At 41.0% G+C, this 19,671-nt stretch overlaps 1 protein-coding gene across 2 annotated transcripts in view; it reads right to left on the bottom strand.

Annotated features, from left to right (window-relative positions):
• Positions 1-552: 552 nt before the first annotated feature.
• Positions 553-19,671, bottom strand: part of POT1 (protection of telomeres 1) — a 77,715-nt gene continuing 58,596 nt past the window's right edge. For both annotated transcript variants that reach the window (XM_077338342.1, XM_077338343.1), the window contains exons 17-20: positions 16,486-16,580; positions 15,525-15,616; positions 8,748-8,853; positions 553-2,881 (exon numbers count right to left, since the gene is read on the bottom strand). In XM_077338342.1, coding sequence (XP_077194457.1) covers positions 2,772-2,881; positions 8,748-8,853; positions 15,525-15,616; positions 16,486-16,580 — 403 coding nt within the window. In that variant the 3' untranslated portion in view covers positions 553-2,771. The remainder of the gene's footprint in view (positions 2,882-8,747; positions 8,854-15,524; positions 15,617-16,485; positions 16,581-19,671) is intronic.

Here is a 19,671-nt window from a genome sequence, read left to right as displayed (position 1 = left end):
CAAGGTCCCATACCATGTAAAGCCTTGAAAGTTAAAACCAGCATCTTGAACCTGATCCAAGACTCAACTGGCAGCAAGTATAGCTGCTGGAAAATGGGTAGAATGTGGGTTTTTCACGGGTCCTTGTAAGGATCTGAGCAGCTGCAATTTGGACCAATTGTAATTTCCAGATCAGGGTCAAGGGTAGGCCCACCCACAGCGAGTTGCAACAGTGCTCTTGAGGAAGGCTGAAGTGCTTTTGTAGAAAGTCTGTGTGCCTTTTAAAGTGTCAAAACAGCTCTCTCTTTTTCTCTGTGTATGCAATCATTTGGGCACTTGACAGTGTGTGCATGGTGGTGGTGGGAGCAAAGGCACCTCAGCCTGCCATGCTGCAGGCACTATCAGGAGCATGGCCTTGCAGCATTTTAAAATTGCTTGTCAATGGCTGCAGCATCCACAGGCCTGACTGATGGATACTGTCATATCTAGTTTGGCCCATACTCACCATGAACAAACGGTATTGGGATAATCATTAGCAAGAAAATGGAAAAGATGGCAATTAAATCCCAAGAGTAAAAATAAAAAGTATTTATAGAATGGATATCTTTACAACATTAAATACTCCATCCCAGCCCCCATTGCACCATCATATCTTGAAAAACTCACAGCTTTTGCTTAAGAAAATCAGTGACCTACAAAATTAAAGTGTGCTTATTGAACTGAGTCTGGTGAGTAAAATGTCTAGCATGACTGCATAAAGGTTATTTATTCCTGATTTCTGAGATTACATAATGCACATATATGTATAGTGCAACAGGCAAATTCTTGAAAAGATATGACTGCCGTGTTACCATTCTGCCATGCCTGCTACAAATGTCTGGAAACAAACCTTTCAAAAATCTACCCAAATGACTAATTCTGGTACACTAGAACTCTGGTGATCCCATTATGTGTGCAATTGTTCAAGCTCCATGCAAAGTGTTCCCATTTTCTCTGAAGTTACTGTAGTCCAGAGAACTTTGAGCTCTCTGTACTGGTAAGATTCAATGTTTTCAAAAAACGGCACACTGTGGGGCAGTGGACTGCTTAAACCCCCACTACTAAGTGCTTCAAAAGTTACATGTTTTAAATCCCATTGAAATAAATGGCATTACTTTGCAATAGGGCAGGTTACAGGCAGAACCATTTCAAATTTTAATTTTGGACTTATTAGTATAATACACTAGGTTGCCTTTGAAATTAATGCCAGAGTCATATGTTCTTTTGGGAAGCAACAAGGCCCACTAATTAGAGAAAGCCATTCACTTCACTTTACAGTTTAACTATTTGCTGTTATATTGTCCTTGGAAAACTGATAAAACACTGTAAAGGTTTACATAAATTAGACTAACTTTTAGACTACCTAGGACTACTGACTTAAAATAAAGCTGACTGGAAGAAGAATTTACTCCTATATGCGAGTTTTATCTGCTTCAACAAGCACAATGTTGACTACTCTGATCAAGTTTCATTTTTGGCATTGCAAGTATGAAATGGATTTAATCAAAAGCTTCTCCTTTATGATGTGAAAAAGATTTGCACTCAAATCTAGCATGGAGTCCAAACAAAAATACTACTGAATAACTCTTTCACTCTGTGAGTCAATTAGTTTAGCAACTTACTGGCTTGGTCACCAAATCATATCATACCAAAAAGAAAAGTATATCAACAAGAACATAGTCCAATCCCAAACTTACCTACCTGTAACATGGCATAGTAAGCAAACATGTTGTTAAAAGTACAATAAGAAAGAACACTTATTTAAAAGGTATTTGGAGCTAATTCTATTATTTAGGGATTGCTAATTTTGCAGCCTGCATGTTCAGGCCATACAAAAAAATCTATCCGATTGAAATACAATTATTCTAGTGTATGTAACTATAAGCATGATGAAGGTCTGCTAAAAGGGGGTTGCAAATGCAGCTTCTGATATCACAGTATGAGAGAGACAGCAAATCCTTGTTAAAGAGCAATAAAACATGAGATAAGGAAATGTAAATGTGCTGTTGTATAAGCCAGTGGCAGCCTGCATGTGTGGCTATTACACTGCAACAACTGGAGCAATGTCCTGTTCCATTATATAAGGGAAATGTTATATGCTTAACTTTTAGAGGATACCCAAAGGACAGCAATATAAAATTCTACTCCCTGTATCAGGTTTTTTGGACAGGGCCCATTTCAGCTATCCTTAGTCATAGATATATGGTATATATACCTTGTATGGTAGAGCAGGGGCAGTCAACCTGTGGTCCTCCAGATGTTCATGGACTTCAATTCCCATGAGCCCCTGCCAGCATTTGCTGGCAGGGGCTCATGGGAATTGCAGTCCATGAACATCTGGAGGACCACAGGTTGAGTACCCCTGTGGTAGAGTATTGATCAGGTCCACAATGATTTCAGCTTAAAAACAGAAAAAATTATCCAAGCACTTGCATTGTTTGCTCTGTTTGCTCAAAAAGCCCCATGATAGTTTCTCTGTAGCTTTGTTGTTCAACATTAATAGTTAGCACCAACATATACCACACTTATTAAATTGTTTGGATACAAAAAGTGTCACTGTACACTGTCAAACTAGAAAACTTTCAATGAATATACAAGAATCTGCTACGGTCAAATTGCATATCCCATAATAGTTTATGACACAGACAACATTCCATTTGTAAATCTCATATAAAAGTAAGCATTGTATACCAGGTCTACACTGTTGACAAATTTAAGGTAAGTAACACACGTCTTCAATCTTTTAAGATGCTTCAAACATCTTCAGCAATCATGGTGTCAAAAATCTGATACGAAAGTTGTTCTTCTGTTCCATCTTTGACATAATATGATTTGATGAAGCAGTCCAATGATGGCAAGTCATCTACAAATCAAAATCAAGTTTATCTATTTTAATGTGTGATTTCATACTTTGTAACTGAAAACTGTAAGCACAACTGAAGTTCCACAGAGAACTGTAAACATGTTTTTTGTGTAACCTGCCATGAGTCCATGGAGAGTGGTGGGATATTAACTGAAGTAATAAACAAACAAACAAACAAACCTAAAATTCAAATAATCAAACTGGTATGAGGAAACACATGGATGCGGTGATATACACACATCTGAAGCACACAAAGGAATCAATTGCACTAGAAGGGATGGACTCATGATACATTATCCTAATAACTAAACCAAAATATTGCTAGAGGTAAGTTTTTTTAACATCAGAAAGAAAGTAATTATAAAGGTGCAGATATTATAGAAAACTAGTCTGCACCTGTTATCAGACCAAACTTCTCTTTTACCTCTTGGATAATAAATGGGCAGTTGGAAGTCAATAGATAGGTAAATGGGGTCTTTTTCCAACAATGAAATGAAGTTGTGAAATCATTTCCCCTTGTTCTGATACCCATCTGTTAGGCAGTATTCTAGCATTTAGGAGTTTATGAGATAATATGCTCTTGCACCCAAATAGAGAAACTTACCTAATTAGAACTTTAAGAATTAATCCTCCATTAGCACCAGATACCCCCAGCATCTATCTGCTAAAAAGTTGCTTGCAACATCTAATTTTTTGATAGTACAAATAAATTGTGATTCTGTTCTTTGAAATACTACCAACAAATCAGACAGAAATACTTAAGAGCTTCTATCATTTTATTGAAAAAAGGAATAATTCTTTTTAATAGAATACATAAAATATCTTCTAAAAATCTTCTAACATTTCTCAACCATATTAGAGTAAGTAAATTTAAAGCAAATCAGATTTTAGATGGTCTGGAACCGATTTTAGGAATTTTTCTGTAAACCCATCACACACCCACACCCACACCCCCCTCACCTGATATCTTCTTAGAGTTCCATCCAGAGAAATCTGATTTATAACATCAATGCAGTTATATAGAAAAATAGCAATCCTATGCTAAATCTTTTCTAACTTAAACACATGATAATCATTTAGAGAAATAATTGGTTCTTAAATACTGATGAGCGGAGCATCTAAAAATACATCTGAAATGTGCTCACTATCTTTTCAAGCAAGTGTAGAAGGCCAAATGTAACTCTTAACCTCTCTTAAAAAGCAATAAAATTAATGTTTCGGTAACAATTTTAATTAACTGTAAAAGATAAAAAGAAAAACCTTACAAAATCAGAGTTAATCAATCGATGAACTTGGTATAAGCTCTCAACTACAGAAAAACATGCATGTTCAGCAAGAAAATAATCAAAATGCTGCTACCATAGTAAAGCCCTCAAGGTGATGTTCTGGAATTATCCTCCAGGCCAATGAGTTCACTGTATATGGATATAGACTTGTACTGTGATTTTGAGACCTGAGACTGAAAAATGACCTTCACAGGGGGAACAATTTGTTCATCCATGGGTGTCTTAGCCAATAAGGAGTGATTAGGATGTTAATTGTGCACCAACTCCTCCCTACTGGACATATTGCTGTGTCTCTGAGGAGAATTTTCATCTCAATAAGGTAGAGCTTCAACAGTGAAAAAAAAACTCCATTTAGAAATGCAGCTAGCATCTCACTTGCTTATCCTTTAAATGCCAGGTGATCAATGTTTTTATTCCCACAGATTTTAAAACTGTGTTTGAATGACACAGGCTGATTTAAAATATATATATATTATTGCTGCTTTCATTTTACAATGTGCAGCTTCATTTATTTTAGACTACCTTTGTTATTGTAAATTGCTGTTTAAAAAGAACCCTGCTGCCCTTTACTACTAATGATCTGTCAACTGTTGAACTTCAGCTTGGTATTGTTACTTTATTGTAACTTGCTTCAGATGTTACTCAGAGAAGTAACTAATGAATCATTTACTATTACTATGAACCCTTCCACTTCATTTTTTCAAGAGTGACTCTATGGCACCACAAAGGAACACTGAAGAGAACTTTTGCCAGCAGAACCCTAATAGCTTTAATTCATAGGGGGAAAATAGACAGTCACACTTTTGTACAGGCAAAAGTACTTTGGCAGCAAACTGGAGTAACTGCTAATGGGGGAAGCACAGATGTAGCCATGCTTTATGGATCTTTTCATGAGGTTGCAGAAAGGTTAGCATTTCTAAGAAAGCAGTAAGTTATGCCATCTGTGACTTTGTTTGAAGACAACCTTTTAGAGTTGCTAAAATACCAAGATTCTTAGCTAAAGCCTTGCCCACTGTACGAAGCAGTTCTGTGACATGATCATGACAAAAGCAACTAAAAGTATCTAAACAAATTATGTTTACATTATGGTTATTTGTATGTACAAGAAACAGACTGCACCCTCCTTCACAAGCCTCAGCTTTCCAACATCTCCTTTTTTTCTAAATAATGAGGTTGCAAAACAGCACACTTCTGTGTCCTCTTTAAGGTATCTCTCAAAGCAGATACAATTATTCCCACAGCCTTAGCATTATTTCACCTTGTATATGGGTACAAATGGAAGACCAGGAGGTTAATGAATGATTCTGTCACAAAGAAGATTCTGCCATACAGTCTCCTGGTCACTGTCTTCCACACAGTTCTCTTGACTCTGGATTAGCAACTAGGAAATTGAGTTCTGACTCACATGTGATAGTAACTGAGACTTTAGGGAATGTTGGAGGAAGGGGAAGTCTGATATGCCTCTGAAAAGCTCTTGGGTAGGCATGTGCACCCCCAAAATACCGTTTCCGCTTTGGAAGAACCCAATTCAGACCATTAAAGGGCTGTCTGAATCAGCCATTGACTTTAATGGGAATTTTCAGGTTTCTGCCTTTCCCATGGCCTGAGGGTGGGATGGGGATTTGAGTTAGAGGCCCCAAATGTTCAGGGTAGCTTCAGAAGCCTTTTCTCTTACTCCCTCCTAAGTTTCAAAAAGAGTGGACCAGGAGTGACCCCATCCTACCTTCATTATAGAAAAAAAACCTCTATTCTGATATTGAATTCTTACTATCTTTAAACCACTCAAGGAACGATATACATATTTGGTTAAGGGCTAAGTGGACGGAGAGTGGGTGGGGCCGGTTTGGGCCCAATCGGAAGGTGCTTCGTGCCTTCCGATTGGGCCCTCACCAGGACAGACAAGATTTCTAGCCAGTTGGGAGGCCCAATCATAGGGCCAAAGTTCTGACATGGCCCGCCCACCCAGGGGCAACCTGGAGACATCAGTGCCAGTCTGCTCCTGACCACCACAGGGAGAGGAGGTCAGCAGGACTGCCAAGGGGGATGAGAACAGAGGCTGCACCAGCCCTTTTCGCCCCAAGGCTGTCCTAACTGCCATGTCCAACTGCAAATTCCCTCAGAACCCTGACAGAGCTGGCAGGAGGCTGCAGAGTGCTCCCCCTCCCCCCCTCCAGGCCTACTGCGAAGGAGTCTTTAACAGCCCCTGACTGAGGGGAGGGAGGTGTTTCTAAGAGCAACACAGGGAAGCCTGAGGGCCTTCCTTCTGAGGGTGGGAAACTTTCCCCTTCTGCCAAACAGTTGGCTGACAGGGAGGCCACAGAAATGCCCCTTCTCACTTAAACTACTGCTCTGGCCGCCCATGCTGCTGGAGGAAAGAAACAGTCAAGCAACTCTCTGCAGATCTGAGACTTACCACACAGGGTTGTTGTACGGGTGAAACTGGAAGCTGTTGCAGAGGTTCTTTTCATCTGCACAACAACCCTGTGAAGTAGGCCTCAAGTGTTTCAACTCCACAAGTGTTTCAACTCCTGTTTCATCTGCACAACAACCCTGTGAAGTAGACCTCAAGTGTTTCAACTCCACAAGTGTTTCAATTCCTGTTTCATCTGCACAACAATAATGTTTCTTCTCCTCAACCATGTCCAAACTCCATAGGAGCCATTTCTGCCTGGGCAGCTGATCTTTATACTCTGCAGATGACCTGTAATTCCAGGAGCTCTCCAGGCCCCACCTGGAGGTTGGGTACTCCTGGGTTGGAGATATTCCTGGAGGTTTGGAGGGCCTTAAAATCATACAATGCCTCAGAGTCCGGCCTCCAAAGTAGCCATTTTTGCCTGCAGAGCTGATCATTATAATCTAGAAATGAGCAGCGCTCTAGAGAAGATGGTAGAGGCTCACAGACTGTGGTTGGGGTGGAGTGGTTGTGGGTGTGTCCCTTACCAGCAACTGTTTGTATTTTGGGGTGCAGAGAGACAGACAGAGAGACCAATATCAATCCTGTGAGTCTGGAAAGTTCAGGAAGATCTAAATAAAGAATATTTACAGCCTGAAACTGTAAATAGTGAACAAGTAAATGGCTGGAGAGACATGGGAACTTTCAAGCTTGGCCTGGTAAATAAAAACTCAAAGACATAAAGGTAAAGGTATCCCCTGTGCAAGCACTGGGTCATGTCTGACTCTTGGGGTAATGCCCTCTAGCGTTTTCATGGCAGACTCAATATGGGGTGGGCCTTGCCAGTGCCTTTCCCAGTCATTACCAATTACCCCCCAGCAAGCTGAGTACTCATTTTACCAACCTCGGAAGGATGGAAGGCTGAGTCACCTTGATCCAGCTGCTGGGATTGAACTCCCAGCCTAATGGGCAGAGCTTTCAAACTGCATGTCTGCTGCCTTACCACTCTGCGCCACAAGACATAAGTGGCCCAGAATTTCAAGTGTAGTTAGCTTTACAGGAAGGTAGACTATGGGGAAAACTAGGTGATCCACTTTTATTAGGCAACAACTTAGCCATGCAGGCAACAGGGGCTGCAGTTGCCAGCAATAGGTCTCAGGCTTCAGAAGGGCAGACATCACCAGTCAAGCAACCAAGTGGAGTCTGGGGCCACGTGCATTCCCTTTGAAGGGATTCATGTGAGGGGAGAGAGCTTTCCCTGCTTCAGACCGTATTGGCCAGTCTGTGTCCAAAGCAGCCCTGATTTGGATATTTTTTGGCCAAAGAGGTCCAAAGCACACATGCCTACTCTTGGGCTTTTGAACAAACATAAATAACTGGTCAACTGCTCTTCATAGAAATTTCTGCCCCTATATTATTCCAGAGAATTGTCACCTGTAATTTATTTGTTTTATATACCACCCCCCTGGGAACTTGATCAGGGCGGTGTACAGTCAGCCTACCTAACAGACATCCCTTCACCTGTTCTGGAAGACAAGTGAAGCTCTGACTAATGGGATCCAGTATGATTGCCACCCTCTCTAGTCTACATATGTAGCAAAAGGAAGAGACCAAATACTGAGATGACAAAATGGATGGCTGCATTTTAGAGTGCGGGTGGCATGTCTTAATGCTTTCAACTCAAAATCAGCACAATTAACACAGGGTTACGTTAGATGTTTTCTCCTTAATGTGCTAGGTTTTTGTTGACAATGTTTTTTTTAACCATGGAAAAATATTCCAAAATTATATTTCTACCAGTAGGCAAAAGTAATTGCACCAATTCTGCATTCTACTAAGTAATTTTGTGGTAGGCACAAGCATAGGCCATTAATGGCCAGAAAAATCTAATCAGTGAGAAATTGTCCCATGGGCTATAATTAGCTAGTGTAAAAAAATGGTCTAAAGATGTGCTTTTCTTTGTACCAATTTCTCTCAGACAGTTGCTGTGCAATATTTTTTTTTAAGTGAATTCAGAGTAAGATTGCTATAGTTGGAATATCTGTACTACTGTTTTCCTTTCTCATCCTTTAGTTCAAAAATGTGTTTTGGTAGTAAAACAGTAAGCACACTGGAAACAGTATAGACATCTAAAATAATGAATTTTACATATCTGTTGCTACACCTCAGCCCCAACTAAATGCCTCACCTGGATTTGTTCCTGTTGGGCAAAGTTTGTTCATAATCCTCTCTATGTTATCTTGAAAAATATTACTGGTCAGGATTTCAGATGCTGGAATCTGGAAAAATTTTTCCTGAGGGAAGGAAAGCAATGTAGATTATTAAACTCATCAGGCATTTTCTAAATATTTTCATTAAAAAAACAGAACTTAAAACAAAACTGAGAAAAAAGCCACGCCTTCCAATAACTTCATGTTAATTAACAGGATTATGGGAGAAACAAGTCATGCTTGTTTACAAGTCACACAAATCTGAATTCCAAGGCAGATATAATTACAAATTTGGCAACATCAGTATTTTATTTAAAATAATCTCCACCTTCACTTTTAATGAACACAGTGTAAACTTAAGCTTGTAGAGTTTAAAAAAGAATCTGATGAATAAATTGAAGGACTGCAATCTGGATTTTCGGATAGTTAGGTGGATAGGGAATTGGTTAGAGAACCGCACTCAAAGAGTTGTTGTCAATGATGTTTCATCAGACTGGAGGGAGGTGAGTAGCGGGGTACCTCAGGGCTCGGTCCGGCACTTTTTAACATATTTATTCATAATCTAGATGAGGGGGTAGAGGGACTACTCATCAAGTTTGCAGATGACACCAAATTGGGAGGACTGGCAAATACTCCAGAGGATAGAGACAGAGTTCAATGAGATCGGAACCCAATGGATAAATGGGCAAATGAGAACAAGATGCAATTTAATAAAGATAAGTGTAAAGTTCTGCATCTGGGTCAGAAAAATGAAAAGCATGCCTACTGGATGGGGGATTCGCTTCTAGGTAACACTGTGTGTGAACGAGACCTTGGGATACTTATGGATTGTAAACTAAACATGAGCAGGCAGTGTGATACAGCGGTAAAAAAGGCAAATGCCATTTTGGGCTGTATCAACAGGGGAATCACATCAAAATCACAAGATGTCATAGTCCCATTGTATACAGCACTGGTCAGACCACACCTGGAGCACTGTGTGCAGTTCTGGAGGCCTCACTTCAAGAAGGACGTAGATAAAATTGAAAGGGTACAGAGGAGAGCAACGAGGATGATCTGGGGCCAAGGGACCAAGCCCTATGAAGATAGGTTGAGGGACTTGGGAATGTTCAGCCTGGAGAAAAGGAGGCTGAGAGGGGACATGATAGTCCTCTTTAAGTATTTGAAAGGTTGTCATTTGGAGGAGGGCAGGATGCTGTTCCCACTGGTTGTAGAGGAAAGGACACACAGTAATGGGTTTAAACTACAAGTACAACGATATAGGCCCAGGAAAAAAAATTCACAGTCAGAGTCGTTCAGCAGTGGAATAGGCTGCCTAAGGAGGTGGTGAGCTCCCTCTCACTGGCAGTCTTCAAGCAAAGGTTGGATACACACTTTTCTTGGATGCTTTAGGATGCTTTGGTCTGATCCTGCATTGAGCAGGGGGTTGGACTAGATGGCCCCTTCCAACTCTATGATTCTATGATTCTTATCTAAATCAGCCTAATTTTACTGAAATTCATATCATAGATACAAATAATAGCCAACTTCTGTGTAGACAAAATTTTGATCAAATTCTAACGCACACTGGAAGTTCATACAGTATTTCACAAATTGCTCTCAACCAGTTATCAGTTATGTGTTCATTACCTGTGTCCTACTGATTTTGTGCAATGAACGATTTTTGATTTTAAATATTTTTTACACCCGATACTATTGAAGCCTTTGCAACATTTCCGTATGTAAAAACACAACTTTGATGTCAGAATAATAATACAGTGTACTCTGCAATTCTTACACTGGTTTCTGCTCAGACTGACATAAGAAGAAAGGCTGTTTTTTTTAATCCACTTTTTACTACTCAAATGAGCCTCTTGTGGCGCAGAGTGGTAAGGCAGCGATATGCTGTCTGAAGCTTTCTGCCCATAAGGTTGGGAGTTCAATCCCAGCAGCCGGCTCAAGGTTGACTCAGCCTTCCATCCTTCCGAGGTCGGTAAAATGAGTACCCAGCTTGCTGGGGGGTAAACGGTAATGACTGGGGAAGGCACTGGCAAACCACCCCGTATTGAGTCTGCCATGAAAACGCTGGAGGGCGTCACCCCAAGGGTCAGACATGACTCGGTGCTTGCACAGGGGATACCTTTACCTTTACCTTTTTACTACTCAAAGGAGTCTCAAATCACCTACGTTTCCTTTCCCCACAACAGATACCCTATGAGATAGGTCAGGCTGAAAAAGCTCTGAGAGAACTGTGATTTGCCCACGATTATCCAACTGGCTTAATGTGTAGGAGTGGGGAATCAAATCTGGTTCTCCAGATTAGCGGCCGCTAGCCACTATACCAAGCTCACTCTCAATCTTTAAGGAAGCAGATTCTTGTTTTCTTTCCTATGTTTGTGGAAAAATAACTTATAATAATGTTAAAGTATAACTTATAGCAATATATAATTTAGTAAACTATATTACTGCAAAGCCTTGGACATTTTTTGGCCAAAGAGGTCTAAAGCACACATGCCTACTCTTGGGCTTTTGAACAATATTACTGAACAATATTACTGCAAAGCCTTGTAAAGTTAAGTTGTGACTCCCTTCAGAGTTGCATATGTGATACCATTACAGACCTTCACAGGCTACCAGAAGGCCTGAAATGAGGATATCTTTACACCGCCCGTGGTGCCGCGGGCGCCACGGACTAAATAAAACAGTAAGCCCTTGGAAGGCGGGCTGTGTCCGGGATGAGGAAGGGTGCCGATTGGCCCCTTCCCGCGGACAGACTATCGGAGGGACCAATCGGCAGGCGCAAAGCGCCTGCCGATTGGTCCCTCCGATTCCTTGCCGGAGCAACTGTGAGCCGTGCGTAGCGCGGCTCGCAGTCGCTCCTTGGCCGGCGGCCTGACGCCAAGGGAGCACCCGCCAGCTGTGCATAGCCGCCGGCTACGGCAGTCCCCGGGAAAAGCCCATGGGAAGAAACTCCAGAGCCATCCCTCCGATTCCTTGCCGGAGCAACTGTGAGCCGCGCGTAGCGCGGCTCGCAGTTGCTCCTTGGCCGGCGGCCTGACGCCTCGGGAGGCGCGAAGCGCCTCCCGAGGCGTCAGGCCGCCGCCTACGGAGTCCCCACCAGTCCCCGGGAAACGGCCATGGGAAGAAACTTGTGAGGGGATCCAGAGGCGTTGGGGGGGGGGGGCTTCGCCGAAGAGGTTCCCTGCAGCACGGCACCGGCCCCCGCTCCCGACGCGCCTTCCTCCGCCAGCCCCAGAGGAAGCTTCCCCACACATGCACAGCCAACGCGCCCAGCCGTTCCCCCCTTTCGCTCCTTCTTTTTTACCTGTTTGCCTCCCCAGCAAGCGGCGGCGGCGGCGAGAGCAGCCCTTCCTTGGCCGGGCCGTAACACGCTGTGGCTCCCACGCTCCTGCTATTAATAGTCCGCCGCTTGCAGCCGCCTCCGGCCGAGTGCAAGAGAGGAGCTGCGAGCAGCCGCCGCGGGCAAAGACGCCGCCGAAGCCCCCCTGCCGCTGCGCCGGGTCCAAGTAGGCCGGCTTGCTGCAGCTGCCCCCGCCGCGCGCACAAGCCAGAAGCACAAAGCAACTTGCGCGCCCCGCCCTCAGCGCCCCCTCCTTCCGGCCCAGTCTCCTCCTCCTCCGCCCCACAATGCATGCGGCTGCCGGGGACTCCCGTCCCTTATTAAGACCGAACTTTGAAAATGGCCGCCGAGGGACCCACGACAGGACCGCTTCGTGGCCGAGGATGCCCTGCCGCCGCCGCCCGCCGCCGCCCGCCCTCAACAACGGATCCTGTAAGGTTACCTCCCTTACTGCCTGCTGCCCTGTCCTTCCCATTCTAGCGCCCATTGTATTTGGGTTACAATGGGCTTTTTTCCTAGTCAAATATAATTCCTGAGGAAGAAGTTTCTCAGTTCAGTGGTGACTACTGAGAAGACCTTGTCATTGGTCTTTATCAAAGTACATCTGAAAGCATGGGTTCTCCTTGTTGCTGAGAGTTTTGGCAGGTACTAGGGTTGGGCGCTTCAACATCCGAAGTGATCGTTCCTGCCCAAAGCAGCCAGCGCCGTGACACGGGGGGGAGGCGCGGGTGCTGGTGTGCCATTTGGCGTGCCTGTGCCCGCGCCTCCCTTCCCCCCTCATGCCGTGGCACTGGCTGCTTCAGGAAGGAATGGCTGCTTCGGACACTAAAGCGCCCAACCCTAGTACACACAGCCCCTCAAGGCCATAGTCTGATTTTTATATTAAATTTTGAACAACAAATGCTGAGAGTAAGTAAATAGAAAATATGATGTAAGGAAGAGGGGGAAAGCACCAAAATCGGAGAAAAGGAACAAAATCAATGAAGCCAATATGCTGTGGAGTTATTTAGCTGAATATTCCCAGTTTTCAAGTCATCCTAGAGATACGGCTCATAAATATGTTATAAAGCTGCCTTCAGTTGCTTTAGCTTAGCGTTTCCCAAACTTTTTGGGGCTGCTACCCCCTTTGCTCCCAGGCCACATTCCTACTGCCCACCCTCCCATACAAAGTTAGAGTGACTAAGGTGTCTAGAAATGGTATTTGTCTGAAGTCATAATGACCTGTAAACTTAATTGTGGCATTTTGACTATTGCACCATTGAATAAATTGGTCAATAGAATCATTGTTCAAATAAACAATAAAAATGTCATCTAAGAATCTAGTATAGAAGTGTATGTTCAAGAAAAAGGGATTTGAATTGTCATTATGCAACCACTTGGATTCCAGATCCAACATAAAGAGGTTTGCAATGGAGGGCGCTGCTGGGGACTTATTGGAATTGATTCTTGAACAAAATTACTTTAAATTTGAAAATAACTTGTACTTACAAACCCAGACAAATACAATTTCTAGACACCTTAGTCATTCTAACACTGGAAGGCAAACAGAACACATCTTCCTTTAAAAAACCAACAGATAGAAATACTTTTCTCCATTTCAGTAGTCTTCACCCACCTCATCTTCTACAAAATTTACCTTATGGGCAGTTTTTAAGAAACAGACGCATCAATGCTCAGGATGCTACTTACAAAGAAGCCACATTCACTAGGTAAAGCTCTTCTACAACGGGGATATCCAGAAATGATAATTAACAAAGCTAGAGTTAGGGCGAAGGCTCAAGACAGACGCACTCTACTACTATACCAGCATCGTGTAACTGATCAGAAATTGACTTGTGAGTTTGATTACTCTTACTTTGCCACTAACATTAGAAAAATTATTAAAGCATTGGCATTTGGTTAATTATCTACTAGGCTGTGAAGGTGGTCTTAGAGACGCAACCATAATATAGGGGAGTTAGTCAGTAATAAAGTTTTGCCAACAGAGATGTCTTCTAGCAATTTACCTATGGGGAACTTTAGGTGTGGCTCCTACAGAGTCTGTACGTTTTTGCTCCTGATTCAAGAGTTTAGTAAGCCAAGGAATGTTTTTTCTTTTAAGGTGAACCAATTTATTAATTGTTCCAGCAAAGATGTCATATTCTGTGTGAGATGTCCTTGAGCTAAATTGTACATTGAAATTAGCACTCGCCCAATAAAAGTCTGGATCCAAGAGCATCAGTCCGGACTCAGACATCATATTATAGTGAGCCACTTTGGGAAGAAGGGCACACGGGAGAGGATTTATGCTTCTTCATGATTGAGCAAATTGTAGAAGTTGGACAACATAAATTGGACATTAACAGAATTTTGAGACAAAGAGAAATTTTTTATATATACTCATTGGACACTTTGATACCTTGGGGTTTGAATATTAGCTTACTGCTGTCTTGTTTTTTTTATAAAGCTATAACTTTAAGTGCAAGCCAGGAGTAGTTGAGGTTCAATTGGGGCTTGAGCATAATAACTCCAACTTCACAATGATATAATGGGAGCGGTCTCTTGACAAAGCTCTCCTGTACCTCGAGCTGAAGGCCGGTGTTATATGAACAGAGTTCATGCCACAACTTTGAGTTGGTAAGATGGCTTTTCAAGAGTTATATAATTTAAATATATTTTCTAGTTGGTATGAATATTCTTTATATATTATATTATAGGATGAATACTGAAATATTGGAAATTTGCTAGGATAAGTTTCACAATCATAGGAGGTATGCTTCTTTTGCAAATTGGATTTAATTTATGTACCATGATGGAATTTACACGGACTTTACTGAAATTTTCTGTACATAGGAAACAACTACTGATGAAAATTCAACATTGAAAATGGCAGAAATCTAGAGTCCATTTTGGTTGCTCCATTAATCATCAACACATTTTGATGTTGGATTCAATGTCTTATTAAGGAGTATTATATAAATATTATACTGTATACAGATTTTGATAGCCTTGGACAGGTTCTGTCTCTTTTATGTTGATATGTTTATTCAGAATCGCCTGTTTTTTTGTGTTGTATTCAATCCAGCTAGCAAAAAAATACATTAGAGAGATCTGAGCATAGACAGGGTACTGAACACAGACTGAGGATATCTATACTCTTCTGAAACAAATACAATACAGACATGTTATGAGCTAATGCACATGAACAACAGTCTTGGAGGAATAATTAGTATAGGAAGATTTAGTATGAATGCAACCATCCTGCTGCAATCTTATTTCCAATTTGAGGGTCAATATGATACATATTTTTATCCAGTTTTACAATGCCTTTTTGGCATCAATGCAATTTGTCCTCTTTGAAACAGTACCCTGACATCTGTAGATACATGCACACCAAAGCTATACAGTTTAAGAGTATAATACTTTAATCTCTTACACTGTCCACGAGGTATGCATCTAGTGTTCCTGTTCCATCATCCAGTGTAAACTTCATCACAAAAACATACTGGAGGAGGACGATGCCTAAAGCTAGGGAGGAGGAATATAGACCATGTAATTAAGAGTGCAACAAACCATTAAAAAACAAATTACATATCCTAGAGTCTTGAGATACTGCCAAGAGAAACACCTTAAACCCAGCAATTTTCTACAGGTGTAAAGGATTCCAATGTGCAGGTAGGATTTCCCCAGCATATATAAGAACCATATTCACTGGGATATGTACAGAGAACTTTAGAACTTTAAACTGAACTACAGATATAAAAAGGAAAATAATATGAACTCTTTGAAAATCTATGAACAATGTTACTATGGAAGCTCTTCAAAAGCATATATATATCTAGTATGGCTGATAAATCCTCATTGTAGCTGTCAGTTCATAGGTGCAACGTAAGAGGTTAGATGTGTACACACTTTAAAGCATCTTGTCCACTTCATTAGGTTCATTAGGTTCCACCAACTGTAAGCCATCTGGTGCTAGGCTGGGCTCTGATTAACAAAGCCTGAAAGTAAATGGAACTAGCCAGAATAAACTGGATTTACTGTGGAGTCCAAGTCATGGTGGATGCAATATGGCTTGCAAATTTCACAGTCCTGGACGGTCACACTGATGTGATTTCCTTATTACAGTTGCTTGTTTTGCAGTAATACAACTCAAAAATGCATCTTTTTTGAATAAGTCCAGTGGTACCTTTAAGACCAACAGAGTGTTATTTGGGTATAAGCTTGCATGTGCATGTGCGCAAAAGTTTATACCCAAAATAAAACATCGTTGAGCTTAAAGGGGCCACTGGATTCAAACTTTGTTCTGCTGCTGCAGACCAACATGGCAACCTGCCTGAACCTATTATTATTATTAATAATAATAATGATTGCAGGGCAAAATAGGGTCACCTGACCTCCTGCTATTGTAGTGGGCTCCCACAATGCATTTTGTTGTGCAGCAAGAGCATGCAGACTTGCCACTGCCTTTGGGTGTGAACAGCGTTGACATCTGAAAAATGGAAACAAATGGCAGAAAATGAAAGTTGTCAGATGAAAGAAAATGAAACAAATTTCTACTGCTTTAAACAATATATACAGATACATTTCATTCAATACAGAGAACCAAAAATATTGTGTAAGGACTTGTCCCACCTTGTCCCAGGGCCAGGGCAGACCAGTCCCACAGGCAGACCTCTCAAACCTGAACCACAGGAATGAGAGTTCCCTAAAATTAACATAAACCTGCCTCTCTGAGGCTGATTCATCTCATGGGTAATGAACAGCTGCTAGACACAAACAACACAAGCTGTAAAAATACAACTAATTTTCATTAAAATTAAAAGAACCATCAAAATTCAGTCAGGTTACATATGTCAGGATCTTAAACCTCTATAAACTAATAAAGTTCTCTGCTTTAGTCTGGCAATGTGTAATTCTTAGACAACATCTAAACACTGTTCCGTAATCATCAATTCCACACATTTGTGATTCTGGGATTACAACAGGAAAAGATCCAAGTGAAAAGTGATGGCCCCATTGCCTAACAACTTCTTAAAGTTTTGGGGCCAAAGGCACCCTCATCCCACAACTACAACAAATCAGAATATTCCTTTAATTAGCACTCCAAATTTCTGTTAATATAAAATCTCCCACCTGAATCCAACTTTTCACTTCCCTTCAGAAATGTGCTGACCTTGCATAGAAATAAGACATGCCTAAAAGCCCACAGGTGTTTCTAGTGTTTTATAAGAAAGCAAATTCTAACTATTAACCCTTACTAACCAATGGGGGGAGGAGGAGATGGGCTGTTCCTTACAATGCCTGTCACTGTAGAATTGCACTTGAATAAAAATGGTGAATATGTATTAACAAATGTTTTGCTTGCAAACATCACTTTTGATCTTCAAAGATAAAGATAATCTTTTATCTTATTAGAGATAATAACAAGCTGAGAATCAATGAGACTTGACATATAGAGCAATTCTATCCTATCCTTGATGGAAGCCACCCCATTCTCTTTCTTCCCAGTTTCCTCTCCATTTGATCTCCGTATCCAACAGTTCAATCTCTCTGGCTTTCCCAGTATTTTTTCCTCCTATCCTGTTTTCCTTTGTCTTCCAAGCCTTTTCACTACTCTATACCCCCAGTCTTCCTTTCTCAGTTGATTCATAAAACTTTCTGACTACTAGGACTGCCTAGAAAATCGAGGCTCCAATTTCTTGTTTGCTAGGGAATCCCATATAGTTGATTAGGACTGTGAAATTTTGCAGAGTATCCACTGGCATCTTCTTTTTGGGTGGAATTTTAATTCACCATAATTAAACAAAATATTTTTGAGGGTTTTTTTTGCCAGTCTGGAAACACCCCCCATCCTATAGCAAAACTTCCCTTGCTTGTACACAGTCCTTTTATGTGGATTTTTGTGCCACTTTCAGAATTAGATCTATTTGATGAATTTAGCACATAGTATTAAAGTACAAGAAGACAGGTCTGTAACTTCACTAGATACAATATTAGACAATGTTAGTGCCTTTCCCTGAACAGATGATTCCATGAGACACATGAGAATACACACATTACACTCTAATACACTCTAACTGGGGGGCTCCAAAAGATATATTTAGATATTTTTCATTAATTTGGGAGCTTCTCCATTCATACTGTTTACCACCTTATAGTCCCCATTATTACATTACATGAGTGCATTTAAATATTAGACCATGAAGAAGACCCCAAGAGGGGTTGAAATGCGTTTGGCTACGTGGTTTCTTGTCATTTATTCATGTGTTAAAATGTTTTCCATTTGTGCAATAATGCATGATATATGTTGATGTTTTAAAGTTTTATACATGTGCGTGTACTGAAATAAATTTTGCATTTTACTATTTAATATTCTGCTGTTGCTCAACCTCTTAGGTTCCTAGCAAGGGACACAACTGGGTGCAACCTCCTATGAATCATGAAGAAGCTTTTTAAATATTACTTTAGTATTTATGTATCAAAGTAACTGTTAACAGCTAGGATAGGTGTTAATATGAGGTGATACCTCTGAGGCCTAAAAAAAAGGAACAAAGGTAGGACCGACTATCTATCATGGTTAACAACATGAACAGTTATCTATTTAATTTAGGAATAAATGGAGCAGATGACTGCATGGAATTAACTGAGTTTTTTCATGCCATAGATTGTGACTAAGATGGGCCATATAATTAATTGGTCACAAAATAGAGACAAATAAAGGTTCTAACTCAAGAAACAAATTTTCATTAGTTCTATTAATTTACATGATATACAGTTTAATGGGCTTTCACACCTTATGGTGGCAGACTAGATTAAAGTAACACTGTTTTCTCTATATAAGCAGAATGCAACACACATAATTCTTGTAACCTGGCTGAGAAAAAGGCAGCATTACATATTAAACAGAGCCACTGCATTTGTGCACCAGATAAGAAGTATGCACAGAACAATTACACATACATACAGGCAGAAGGAATTGCATGAGAGAGGATGATTTGGAAGTTCTGCTTCATCTTGCGAAACCTATTTCAGGACGGTAAACCACTAACCCCTTTCCCTTTACCCCACATTCGGCTGATTCCAATATTCTGTACCTTCTGCAGCAAATTTACTCCTCATCAGACCAATTAAGGATTTCCATTAAAAAGAACTGTTCATTTTTTTTTTGGGGGGGGGCTATAGCTTTGTGAGAATTTTATGAGAATGTGGAGATTTAACCGCATTTTATGTTTACTGTTGTAAACCACTGCAAGCGTGCTGGACTGAGTGTGGCGGTCAATAAATACAGTAAAATAAATAAATAAATAACTTCCATGTGGCGGTGGATCAAACATGTCTCAAGATTGAGTTATCAGCATTAGTAGAGTGCATGGGTGTCTTGGCAATGAGGATTCCAAGTTGCCTTTGGCACAAAAATTGGCAAAAGGAAGTTCTCAGTATCCAATATCCCTTTGGGATTGATGTGACACCTGGGAAATGGAGAGTTCTGTCAATGCAGTACAGTGTCAAGGAGGTGGGAAGGGTGCTGAGGTGGTATTCAGCATCAAGGGAACAAGGAATGATGTGAGGAAACCTAATTT

This window comes from Paroedura picta, chromosome 5 (genome assembly GCF_049243985.1).
Source record: "Paroedura picta isolate Pp20150507F chromosome 5, Ppicta_v3.0, whole genome shotgun sequence".
Classification (NCBI taxonomy): Eukaryota; Metazoa; Chordata; class Lepidosauria; order Squamata; family Gekkonidae; genus Paroedura; species Paroedura picta.
The sequence above is the reverse complement of the archived record's forward strand: the minus strand, read 5'-3'. Positions and strand labels throughout refer to the sequence as shown.